This window comes from Tursiops truncatus, chromosome 10 (genome assembly GCF_011762595.2).
Source record: "Tursiops truncatus isolate mTurTru1 chromosome 10, mTurTru1.mat.Y, whole genome shotgun sequence".
Taxonomy (NCBI): Eukaryota; Metazoa; Chordata; class Mammalia; order Artiodactyla; family Delphinidae; genus Tursiops; species Tursiops truncatus.
Window position 1 is genome coordinate 55,308,292 of NC_047043.1, and position 12,927 is coordinate 55,321,218.

The window sequence follows — 12,927 nt, forward strand, 5'->3', positions numbered from 1 at the left end:
TGTGTGTAGTTACGTATTTGTCTATAGACGTTTCAGAATTTAAAGGTTTTGATATGTGTTTATTCTATGAAGTTTGGAAATTACAGAAAAGAAAATGATCCATAATCTATTACCTGGAGATCACTCACTAGTAATATTATGGGGTATATATATCCTTCTAGTGTATATATGCGAAAGGAATATACATTAATGCAGCCACTTTGGACAACACTTTATTGTTACCTAATAAGGGTAACAATACCCTTGGTCCAGCATCAGTCCTTCTGGATATAATCCCAGACTTACACGTGTGCAGTGGGAGCCGTGTGCTCATGCTGGAAGGCTCATAGCTGGACTGTTCATGACAGTGAAAAACTGGAAACAGCTGACGTTCATCAACAGGAGAATGGATACAAAATAACTGTGTCAGATTTTCTCTTTATTGGAATGCAGTTGACATGTCACTAAGTTTTAAGTTGTACAGCATACTGACCTGATTCATTTATATATTGCAGCATGATTTCCATTGTAGCGTTAGCTTACACCTCCATCACTTCACCTAATTATCATTTCATTTTTGTGGTGGGAATAATCAAGTCTCCCAGCAGATTTGATGTATATAATACAGTATTGGTGTCCATAAGCACCATACTTCACATTAGATCTTCAGGACCCATTCACCTACTAGTTGCAAGTTTGTACCCTTAAACAGCATCTTTCCAGGTGCTGGGCATCCCCAGCCCCTGGTAACCACCATCCTACTCTCTGTTTCCACGAACTTGGCTTTTTTAGATTCTGCATATAAGTGAGATATTACAGTATTTGTCTCTGTCTGACTTACCTCACTTGGCGTAATGTTCTCAAGGTCCATCCATGTTGTCGCAAATGGCAGGATTTCCTTCTTTCTCATGGCTGAGTAATGTTCCATTGTATGCATGTACCACATCATCTTCATCCATCAATCTGTTGACAGACAGTTAGGGTGCTCCATACCTTGGCTGTTGTGAATAATACAGTAAACATGGGGGTGCAAATATCTCTTTGATATCCTGTTTTCACTTCCTTTGGATATATACCCAGAAGTGGAATTGCTGGGTCAGGTGGTAGTTCTCTTTTTAATATTTTGAGGAACCTTCATACTTCTTCTGTGGTGGCTGAACCAATTTATATTCCTACCAATGGTGTACAAGGGTTCCCTTTTCTCCACATCCTCACCAACACTTGTCATCTTTTGTCTTCTTGAAGATAGCTGCTGTAACAGGTGTGAGGTGATATCTCATTGTGGTTTTTTTTTTTTTTGCGGTACGCGGGCCTCTCACTGCTGTGGCCTCTCCCGTTGCGGAGCACAGGCTCCGGACGCGCAGGCTCACGGGCCCAGCCACTCCGCGGCGTGTGGGATCTTCCCGGACTGGGGCACGAACCCGTGTCCCCTGCATCGGCAGGCGGACTCTCAACCACTGCGCCACCAGGGAAGCCCCTCATTGTGGTTTTGATTTGCATTTCCCTGATGATTAGTGTTGCTGAGCATCTCTTCGTGCACCTATTGGCCATTTGGATGTCTTCTTTGGAAAAACGTCTAGTTCCTCTCCCCATTTTTTAATTTGATTTGTTTGGCTTTTTGCCGTTGAGTTGTATGAGTTCTTTATATATTTTGGATATTAACCCCTTATCAGATATGTGTTATTGCTGACTGAAAAGAAAAAAGCACAACCTAAAAGTTGAGAATTATGTTTTATTCTGGGACCTTACTGAGGACTATAGTCCAGAAAACAGCCTCTCAGATAGCTCTGAGGTAAGGGAGGAGCCAGAATATATGGGAGTTTTTGCTGAAACAAAACAAAACAAAACAAAAACAACATACAGGGGAACATCAAAAGATTACTGCTAATCACAAGAAACAGACATCTCAAGTTAATGATTTTAGTGCTTTTCTGTGTATGGGAAGATGCAAGATTCTGGGCTTATTGAAATCATTCCTTTAATATGCATCTTAACTACGTATGGCTGGTACCCTGTCTCTCTCCATCCTGAATTCCCCTCAGGGTGCACTGGGGGAGGCAGATGCAGTGACTGCTGGCTTGATGGTTGCAACATCCTTTGTTTACTGAAATGGCAGGCAGCATTCTTTGTCCACAGTGTGCAAATACTTTCTCCCATTTGGTAGGTTGTCTTTTCATTTTGTTCATTGCTTCTTTTGCTTTGCAGAAGCTTTTTAGTTTGATGTAGTCTCACTTATTTTTTTTTTAAATTATTTTATTTTGGCTGTGCTGGGTCTTCGTTGCAGCGCACTGGCTTCTCTGGTTGCGGCGTGCAGGCTTCTCTAGTTGTGGTGGGAGGGCTCTAGAGCACGGGCTCAGTAGTTGGCAGCACGCAGGCTTAGTTGCGGTATGTGGGATCTCAGTTCCCTGACCAGGGATTGAACCTGGGCCCCCTGCATTGGGAGCATGGAGTCTTAACCACTGGACCACCAGGGAAGTCCCTCTCACTTGTTTATTTTTGCTCTTATTGTTTTTTGTACTTTTGGTGTCAAATCCAAAAAAGCATCCCCAAGACTGATGTTGAGGAACTTCTTCCCTGTGTTTTCTTCTAGGTGTTTTATAGTATCAGATCTTATGTTTATGCCTTCGAGCCATTTCAAGGTAATTTTTGTGAGTGGTGTACGATAGGGGTTCAATTTCATTTTTCTACATGTGGTTACCCAGTTTTCCCAAAACCATTTGTTGAAGAGACTGTCCTTTCCCAGGACATTTTCCCAGGTGTTCATTTTTTAAAAATTGAAGTATAGTTAATTTACAATGTTGTGTTAGTTTCAAGTGCACAGCAAAGTGATTCAGTTATACATACACATAATATATTCTTTTTCAGATTCTTTTCCATTATATGTTATTACAAGTTATTGCCTATAGTTTCCTGTGCTGTACAGTAGGTTCTTGTTGTTTACCTGTTTTATATATAGTAGTGTGTATATGTTAATCCCAAACTCCTAATTTATCTCTCTCCACCCCTGCGCCACGATCCCCTTTGGTAACCATAAGTTTGTTTTCTATGTCTGTGAGTCTGTGTCTGCTTTGTAAATAACTTTATTTATATCCTTTTTTTTAGATTCCACATATAAGTGATATCATATGATATTTGTCTTTCTCTGTCTGACTTACTTCACTTAATATGATAATCTTGGGAATTCCCTGGCAGTCCAGTGGTTGGGACTTGGCGCTTTCACTGCTGGGGCCCGGGTTCAGCCCCTGGTTGGGGAACTAATATCCCACAAGCAGTGCAGCGCAGCCAAAAATGAAAAAAAAAAAAAAGAAATCTCTAGGGCCATTCATGTTGCTGCAAATGGCATTGTTTCATTCACTTTTTTATGACTGAGTATTATTTCATTGTGTATATGTACCACATCTTCTTTATCCATTCATCTGTTGATGTACATTTTGGTTGCTTCCATGACTTGGCTATTGTAAATAGCGCTGCAGTGAACATCAGGGTGCATGTATCTTTTTGAATTATGATTTTTCTCTGGATATATGCCCAGGAATGAGATTGTTATTTTAATGCTATTTTTATTTTTTTAAGGAAGCTCTGTACAGTTCTCCAAAACGGTTGAACCAATTTACATTCCTACCAACAGTGTAGGAAGGTTCCCTTTTCTCCACAACCTCTCTAGCATTTATTATTTGTAGACTTTTTGATGACGGTCATTCTGACTGATATGAGGTGATACCTCATTGTAGTTCTCATTAGCATTTCTCTAATAATTAGTGATGTTGAGCATCTTTTCATGTGCCCATTGGCCATCTGTATGTCTTCTTTGGAGAAATGTCTGTTTAGGGTATTCTTTTTTTTTTAATTTTTTAACAAATTTATTTATTTATTTATTTTTGGTTGCGTTGGGTCTTCGTTGCTGCGTGCAGGCTTTCTCTAGTTGTGGCGTGCGGGGGCTACTCTTTGTTGCAGTACGCGGGCTTCTTATTGCAGTGGCTTCTCTTGTTGCGGAGCACAGGCTCTAGGCATGTGGGCTCAGTAGTTGTGGCTCATGGGCTCTAGAGCACAGGCTCAGTAGTTGTGGCACACAGGCTTAGTTGCTCCATGGCATGTGGGATCTTCCCGGACCAGGGCTCGAACCCGTGTACCCTGCATTGGCAAGGCAGATTCTTAACCACTGCGCCACCGGGGAAGTCCCTGTTTAGGGTATTCTTGTGCTCTTGTCAAATATTAGTTGAGTGTATACATGGCATTTTTAAATGAGCAAATACCATTGTATTCTGGGAGGAACACACTGGAGATTTCGAAGGTTATTAGTGATATTCCCTCTCTCACTCCCTCCTTTCCTTCCTTCCTTCCTTTCTCATGGAAAATTTCTTACGTATATAAAAATAGTATAGTATAATGAACCCCTGTGTATCCATCATCTACTTTCAGTAATTATCAAATCACGACAAATACTGCTTCATCCACAAGCCTCATCCATTTCTCCCCTCAATCCTTCTCAAACTATTTTGAAGCATAATATTCATTTTCTTAAGTTGACTGATGGTAACATTTTGTTTCTTAAGCTAGGCGGGGGTGGTACACAGTTGTTCTTTTTATTATTATTCTTTAAACTGTATAGCTATTTAAACTGTATATTTGTTTTGTAGTCATTTCTGCACGTATTTTGTTATAAAAACTTTCACTGCTCACTTTAAATCTTCATGAATACTTGAATTATCCTCCAAAGAGAATGGGCCATTTTATACTTGCACCTCCAGGGTATGAGACGCCCATCACCCCAGACTGTCACAGTGACAGATATTCTCAGACTCTGGGTACTTGGATCAGCAACAGGGGGAAAGTACCAGCAATGTCTCATTCAAATGTGCTCTTCTACAGCTAACGTTATGGGTCTAAGTATGAGTCTTTTCAAAGCCACCGGTAACTGCATGGTTCTTCATGGTCCTTAAATAAGAGGGTTAAGTCTGTCTTCTCCTCAGGCAGAATGAATACCTTTTATTCAGTCTCTACTTATTTCCTTTCTTTTCTTACCTCTGTTCTTTCTTCTTAAAGGACCTTGTATTAATCAGAATGTTTACAGTTGCAAGTGAGGGAAACACATCAATTTAGGCAAAAAGGGGGAACCATTGGCTCATGTACCCGGGCATTCCTGCCCTACTGAATCCAGGGCTCCAGCCTCTTCCTTTGTCTGGTCTTCTACTTCTCTCTCATTGTCCGCCCTCCTTCCCTCTCCTGCACCCACCCCATCCTTCAACTCTGCTTCTCTCTCTTTGTTGGCCTTTCTCTCCCCCATTGGCAGGGGCCCTTGGCCACAATGCCCCAGGGAAGGGGGCCACTTAGAGTTCCAGGCTCACACACTCCCAGCTTAATAACCTCTGTGAAAAATGAAATCAGCTTTCTCCAGAGATACAGTCTGAATGGATCTCTTTGGTCACCTCCCCTCACAGGCCCTACCTCCCCGTGGCAGGGGGCAAGGATCCAGCTCTAGAAGAGGCAGGTGGGAAAGCTTGCTGGACAGTAAAAACAATAGCTACCACAGTCCACCACAAACCTGCTGGATCTATACTGCATGAGTTTAACCATTTTGCATCTCTTGGGGTTTTTCTCCTCGCTCAGGGCTATGCCCTTGGCCCTGCAGGTCACTAATTAAGTCTCTGGTGGATACCCTTGTTTTGGCAATCATGCTTTTCAATTTCAAGCTTTTGTGTGTGTGTGTGTGAATTGTTCCTTTTCTGTAGTCATCTGTTATTGTCTTATGGATGCAACAGCCTCTCAGATTACCCTGAGGAAACTAATTTTAGTTTCCTCAGATTCTGGTTTGGAATCTTTCTTCGCTTTTTGGGTTTCTTTCTACATCTAATAATCCTTGGCTGCCCATTCCTGTTCTGAAGGAGGAAGTTGATTTGCATAAGGAGCCGGTGGTGTCAGTTTCCTCTGAGTATGTGGGTGTAGGTGTGGATGGAGTCTTCCTCCCAGGACTGAGTGTGTGTGAGTGTGTGTGAGTACCCTCAGAGCAGACAGCTTCCTGAATCCCGTAAAGGGAAGGGGCCTTTGGGGAAAACAGCCCAAGACAAACAGTCGAGGAAACCCACACTGGCCAGCTACACGAATCAGTCCCTTCCTTCCTTCATAAATAGGATCTTTTTGGTCGTTTTCCCTCAGAGACAGTTGAGAAGCCCAGTGTTCCTGCAGGATCTGCTGTGACCTCTCTTCAGGGCCACGCCCACATTCTTCACTGCGGGTTGGGTAAATCCTCTTGCAGGATTTACCAGTCTTCTGTGTGATGCCTGAGCTCTGGGAGCCAGTATAGCTGAACCCTCCAGGATAATCTCCCAGCGCTCCTTTAGTTACCTCCCCTGCTCTTTCCCCACAGCCCACTCTGCCTTGTGATGCCTCTCACTCCACTGTTACGGAATCTCTGCTTGGCCTTCTCCAGGGGTCTTAAGTAATAGTTTTGTTCTCCTCTGTTTTATCAGTTAATCTGATTACAGCCTTTCTTTTAATTTTTTAATTATCCCAATATAATGCATTGGGATAGCATTATATTTATTTTATTTTAAAATTTTCACAAATTATGCATAATGTTAACATAGTGTATCTTATTATAATAATGATATATGGGGCAAATATAATAGTTGCCAGTCGGGACCCACTCTCCATCCTTCTCCACCCTGCTCTCCTATTTCTCCTCTTCCTCAACAACACTTGTTACAATCTATCGTTCAGTGGTACTCATCCTGGTGTGTGTGAAGTGATATTTCACTGAGGATTTGAGTTTTCCTGATGGCAAATGATGTTTAGCATCTTTCATATGCTTCTTGGTTATCTGTAGATCCTCTTTGGAGAACTAGCTCTTGAATTCTTAAAATTTAAAAAAATATTAGGTTATTTAAAAAAAATTTAAGGTTATTTAAGGTTATTTAAAAAATTAAAATTATATAAAAAAAATTTAAGGTTATTTAAGGTTATTTAAAAAAATAAGGTTATTTGTCTTTTTATTATTGAGATGCAAGTGTTCCTTTTTTTTTTGAGATGGAAGTGTTGTTCTTTATATATTCTAGATACATGTCTATTATTAGGTATATGATTTTCAAATATTTTCTCCCACTCTGAGAGTTGTCCTTTTACTTTCTTGATGGTATGTATACTTTGAAGCACAAAAGTTTTAAATTTTGGTGAATTCCAGTTTATGTATTTTTCTCTTTTGTTGCTCGCGCTTTTGGTGTTATATCTAAGAAACCATTGCCTAATGTCACAAATATTTACTCACATGTTTTCTTCTGAGAGTTTTATAGTTTTAGTTCTTATTCTTAGGTCTCTGATCCGTTTGGAGTTAGTTTTTGTGTATGGTGTGAGAAAAGAATCCAGGTTCATTCTTTTCCAACTAGATAATCAGTTGTCTCAGTAGGGTTTCTTAAAAAGACTTTTCTTTGTCCATTGAATTGTCTTGGCACCCTTTGTCAAAAATCAGTTGACTGTAAACATGAGGGTTTATTTATGGACTGTCAGTTCTGTTCCATTGATCTATAGGTCTGTTCTTATGCCATATCAACATTGTTTTGATTAATGTGGCTTTATAGTAAGTTTTGAAATCAGGAAGTATGAATTCTCCAACTTTGTTTTTCTTTCTCAAGATTGTTTTGGCTATTCTGGGTTCTTTGAATTTCTGTATGAATTTTAGGACCAGTTTATCTCTTTCTGCAAAGAGGCAGCTGGGATTTTAATAGGGAGTGTGTTGAATCTGCCGATCAGTTTGGGGAGTATTGCCATCCTGACAATATTAAGTCTTCCCATTCTTGAACATGAAATGTCTTTCCATTTATTTAGGTCTTTTCATTTCTTTCAGTGAGGTTTTCAGTGTACAAGTCTTGTACTTTTTTTGTTAAAGTTATTCCTAAGTATTGTATCATTTTTGATGCTTTTGGAAATGGACTTTTCTTAATCACATTTTATTATTATTCATTGTTAATGTGTAGAAATACAAATAGTTTTTTGTATATTGACCTTGTATCCTACAACCTTGCTGAACACATTACTTCTAATAGTTTTCTAAATAGAAGATCATGTCGTCTGCATTTAGAGAATATTTTCCATCTTCCTTTCCGTTTTTTTCCTTTAAAATTTTTATTTATTTATTTATTTTTGGCTGTGTTGGGTGTTCGTTGCTGTGCATGGGCTTTCTCTAGTTGTGGCGAGCGGGGGCTACTCTTCGTTGTGGTGCGTGGGCTTCTCATTGCGGTGGCTTCTCTTGTTGTGGAGCATGGGCTCTAGGGCGCATGGGCTTCAGTAGTTGTGGTGTGCAGGCTCAGCAGTTGTGGCTCGCGGACTCTAGAGCACAGGCTCAGTAGTTGTGGTGCATGGGCTTAGTTGCTGTGTGGCATGTGGGATCTTCCCGGACCAGGGCTCGAACCCATGTCCCCTGCATTGGCAGGCAGATTCTTAACCACTGAGCCATGAGGTAAGTCCCTACATCTTCCTTTCCAATCTGGATGCCTTTCCTTTCTATTTCCTGCCTAATGGACCTAATGATACTCCAGTACAGTGTTGAATGAAAGTGGCAAGGTTGGATGTCCTTGCCTTGTTTCTGATCTTAAAAGGAAAACATTATCTTTCACCTTTAAGTATATTAGCTGTAGGCTTTTTGTAGATGTCCTTTATCAGGTTGTGGAAGTTCCCTTCTATTCCTAGTTTGCTGATTGTTTTTCTCATGAAAGAACGTTTCATTGAATGTTTCATTGAATGTTTTTTCTGTGTCTTTTGAAATAATCATGCCATTTTTGTCCTTTTTAAAATTAATGTGGTGTTTTTCACTAATTTTTGCATATTCAACCAAAAATTTTATTTCTTATTTGACCTATTGTTTATTTAGGAGTGTGTTGTTTAATTTACATGTATTTTTGTTTCCCAAATTATTTTCTGTTGTTGATTTTTAATTTGATTCTCTTGTTGTTGGAGAACATACTTTGTATAATTTCAGCCTTTTAAATCTGAGGCTTGTTGTATGAGCTATCTTATGGTCTGTTCTAGAGAATATTCCATGTACCCATAGGAAACATTTTGCTGTCGTTGGATAGAGTGTTATATAGAGGTCTGTTTGGTTTATAGTGTTAAGTCTTCTATTTCCTGTTCATCTTCTGCTTAGTTGTTCTGTCCACTATTTAAAATGAGGTATTGAAATCTCTAATCATTATTTTGGAACTGTCAGTTTCTCCCTTCAGTCCTGTCGTTTTTTGCTTCATGTATTTTGTAACACTGTTGTTAGACATGTGTATTTATAATTGTGATGTCTTCCTGATGGATTGATCTTTTTATAATTATAAAAACCCTTCTTTGTCTCTAGTAACAATTTTTGTCCTAAAGTCTATTTCATCTCACATTAAAATAGCTACAATAGCTCTCTTTTGGGTACTGTTTGCAGTATATTTTTCCATCCTTTTTCTTTCGGCATATTTGTGTCTTTGAATCTAAGGTGTCTCTTGCAGACAGTATACAGTGGGATCATTTTTTTAAATACATTTTGCCAATCTCTATCTTTTGTTTGGCTTTTGAATCTATGACCTATCTCAGTCTCGTTCTGTGGCTATAAAAAGATAGCATGATAACTGCAATTAAACCTCATTTTCAAATGTATTTTACAGCTCTTTATGGGGACAAGTCTTTTCTTCCTTGATATTCTTGAAGATTGCCAAGCTGGCCAAGATGGTAAAGGTTTTTTTCTCTTTTGGAAAAATCCTTAATTATTGAACAAAGTGAACAGCACTCAGAAATTTATGGCCAAAAAAAAAAAAAAATGGGGGTGGGGAGGAGGTTAAAAAAAAAGAAGATAGCATGAGACATCCTTGTAATGGAACCGTTCTGTGTCTTGACTGTGGTGGTGTCATGCGTATCTGCATGTGATAAAATTGCGTAGAAGTAAATACATACAAACGAGTCCATGTAAACCTGATGGGGTCTGAATAAGATTGCTGGATTGTATCCGTCTTGGTCTCCTGCTTGTGACATTGTGCTATAGTTAGGTGAGATGTTACTATTGGGAAATTGGGTGAAGAGTATATTGGATCCCTTTGTATTTTTTTTTGTTACAGCTGCATGTGAATCTACAGTATTTCAAAATAAAAAGTTAAAAGCAAAATGCATGTTATCCCCGTTCCTTATATAAGGAAAAAAATACCCTCAGACATATTTGTGTGGGTCTGTTTCTAGGTTTTCTACATTGTTCCATTGATCTGTTGTATACATCCCTCCACCAGTAACACACTAACTTGATTGCTGTAGCTGTATAGTAAGTCTTAACATCCAGTAATTTCCCACTTTATTCTTTTTAAAAATTGTTTTAGTCTGTGTCCTTTATCTTTCTATATAAATGTTATAATAAGCTTGTCTATATCTACAAAAATCCTGGCTAAGAGTTTGATAACAATTGTGTTAAACTTAATAGATCAATTTGGGAAGAATTGACGTGTGTTGAGTTTTTAAATGCATGAACATGATTTATGCCTCTCTATTTATAGTCATCTTTGATTTCTTTCATTGGTGTTTTTGTAGTTTTCAGCACACAAATTCTATATGTGTTTTATTAGATACTTACCAAAGTATTTCAATTTTTCGAGCAATTATAAATGGTATTATATTTTTTAACTTCTGTTTCTACACATTCTTTGTTAGCCTGTAAAAATGTGATTGATTTTGGAGTTCCCTGGCGGTCCAGTGGTTAGGACTCTGTGCGTTACTGCTGAGGGCCCGGGTTTGATCCCTGGTCAGGGAACTAAAAATCCCACAGGCCTCCTGTCACAGCCAAAAAGAAAAAAAAAGTGATTGATTTTTATGTGTTGATTTTTACCCTGTCACTTTGCTGACTCACTCATTAGTTCTAAGATTTAAAAAAAAAATTGATTCCCTGGGATTTTCTACGTGGACCATCGTGTCATCTGCACATAGGGAGGGGTTTTAATTCTTCCTTTCTGTTGAGTATGCCTTTTATTTCCTTGTGTTCCAGCCACCTGCCTGTGTATGCCGAGGTGCAGGAGCCCTACGTGTACCTGCAGAGCAGCCAGGTGGAGGTCACCAACCTCTACGTGGGCGTGCCCACCAAGACGCCTGTCACACTCATCAATGGCACACTCCTGCCCACCCAGTTCCACTGGGGCAAGGTGGGTGAGCCCACACTGTCGGGCCCTAGGCCTGCAACCCTCAGCCCCAGAGGCCTGTGTGGAGGGGGACATTGTCCCCCAGACACCTCCCAGAACAGATTATTGCCCCTGGAGCTGACTCTGCTGCCTGCCCCACGTGCCACGGCAGATGGGGCCACGTCCCTGTGCATCAGAGCCAGCTGTCCCTGTTCCCCATCACCCTGGGCCTCCCAGGGTGGATTTAGTCCAGAGAACCCCTGACAGGGATGAGGTTCACCTGTGGTGGGAGAGGAGAGGAGAGGGACCTGTGGTTTATCCCCACTCAGGAGCACCCCACCCTGCTGGTCTTGCTGGGGGCCCCCAGTCCGCCAGCCTCCCCAGAGTATGCAGTGGTGCTGAGCCCTCTGTCTGGACCCCGGGTCCATCCTGGAAGCCCAGCACGTGACCCCACCCATGTGTCTGCCAGCTCCTGGGGCTCCAAGCAAGCTTCTGCACAGCAAAAGTCTCCCCGAGACGTGGCACGCTGGGCCCCCGTGAGGAGCGCCAGTTCAGCCTAGAGTTGACTGCTCATACCCAGGCGAGTGAGGGCTCAGGGGCCTGCATGCCCAGGAAGCTCCCCCAGCTGCCTGCCTCTGTGCCGGCCAGGAGGTCCACCCCAGACCCCTCTCCTGGGCCGCGTCAGTGGGGACGAGACTTCTTGCATTTGGGTCTGGGGTCCCCACTCCCACTGGGCCTGCTGTCTAGGGACACAGGGCCTGGATGTGCCCTGACACCCTTGGGCACCACCTTTAGCCCTCGCCAGGCCATTCTCTTTGGAGCAGGTGGGCCCAGCTTTCCAGCTGCCTGGAGATGCTGAACAGAGCTGCTGCCCACGGCGGGCCCTGTGTTGGGTGCTGCAGGGGAGTCTGAGCGGCACCCAGGTTCCTCCCAAGAAGGACACAGCTTCTCCTGGGTGCAGCCCACAGGAAGGCCATTGGGCCGAATGTGCTCAGTACTTGGGTGGTTGCCGGCTCTCTGTTTGTGGTTCTTGTGGGGAAGGAAACTTCTTCCTCGCAGGGACTAGCAGCCCCAGGTCCCAGTCCTCTCTGGCGAACATGTGGCCGGTGGGCTTTCTTACACAGCTGAGCCTGAGCTCGAGGGTGACGGCCGGGCCCAGCCTGGCACAGAGCAGACCTCACGCAGAAAGGGCTTGATTTCTATGGTAGCAGCTTCATCAGGATAAATGTGCGGCTTCTCCAGAGGTCCGCTTGGAGGGGTCTCCCTCACGTGGGGCTGCCCAGGTATTTGGGGCCGACTCACAGCCAGGAGCCCTGAGGAAGGGGCCAGGCCTCCGGTGGGGGGCAGGGGTGGGCTGACAGGCCGGGTCTGGGCATAGTGACCCACTGAAGGGTCTGGGAGCCCTTCCACAGAGATGAGCCTGGACAAGACCTTTGGGTTGAGCGCCCCCGCCCCCAAGCAGCCTCCTGTGCTGCGGGAGCCCATCTGAGGCCCCTCTGCTGAGGCCAAGCCCTGGGCTTTACCTGAGTGATGCACCCCCGGTGCGCTTCCTTATAGGACGAGTTGATGGACCTGGCCCTCCCTTGTAACGTGTTGGGCGTGAAGGAGCCACTGGTTCTGGGCATTTCTGGGAAACCCCGGGGACTGCAGGTGGCCATCGCCATCTCTACAGAGGACAGCGACAGCAGGTGAGCCCAGGGCAGGCCCGAGGCCTGGGGGCTGAGGCAGCCATTAAAAGGACTGGCCTTGAGGTGGTACCAGCCTCCTCCCCGTGATTCCCGCGGCCGGGAAAAGGCCCCTCACAGACTCTCTGGGGACAGCCCCGCCTAGC

General features: G+C 42.8%; 1 protein-coding gene and 1 non-coding gene across 21 annotated transcripts in view; one reads left to right on the forward strand and one right to left on the reverse strand.

The window, feature by feature from the left end:
- The window catches only part of DLEC1 (DLEC1 cilia and flagella associated protein), a 104,011-nt gene that overhangs the window by 80,261 nt on the left and 10,823 nt on the right, over window positions 1-12,927 (forward strand). For 19 of the 20 annotated variants that reach the window (XR_012334546.1, XR_012334547.1, XR_012334545.1 and 16 more), the window contains 3 exons: window positions 10,967-11,120; window positions 11,566-11,676; window positions 12,654-12,784. Coding sequence is in view for 17 of the 20 variants with exons in the window: in XM_073810995.1 (XP_073667096.1) it covers window positions 10,967-11,120; window positions 11,566-11,676; window positions 12,654-12,784 (396 nt within the window). In the remaining 3 variants the exon portion in view is untranslated. The remainder of the gene's footprint in view (window positions 1-10,966; window positions 11,121-11,565; window positions 11,677-12,653; window positions 12,785-12,927) is intronic. The other variant, XM_073810999.1, reaches the window with a different exon arrangement.
- On the reverse strand, window positions 2,381-2,453 carry TRNAW-CCA (transfer RNA tryptophan (anticodon CCA)). The gene has a single exon. It is a non-coding gene; the product is annotated as a tRNA-Trp (tRNA).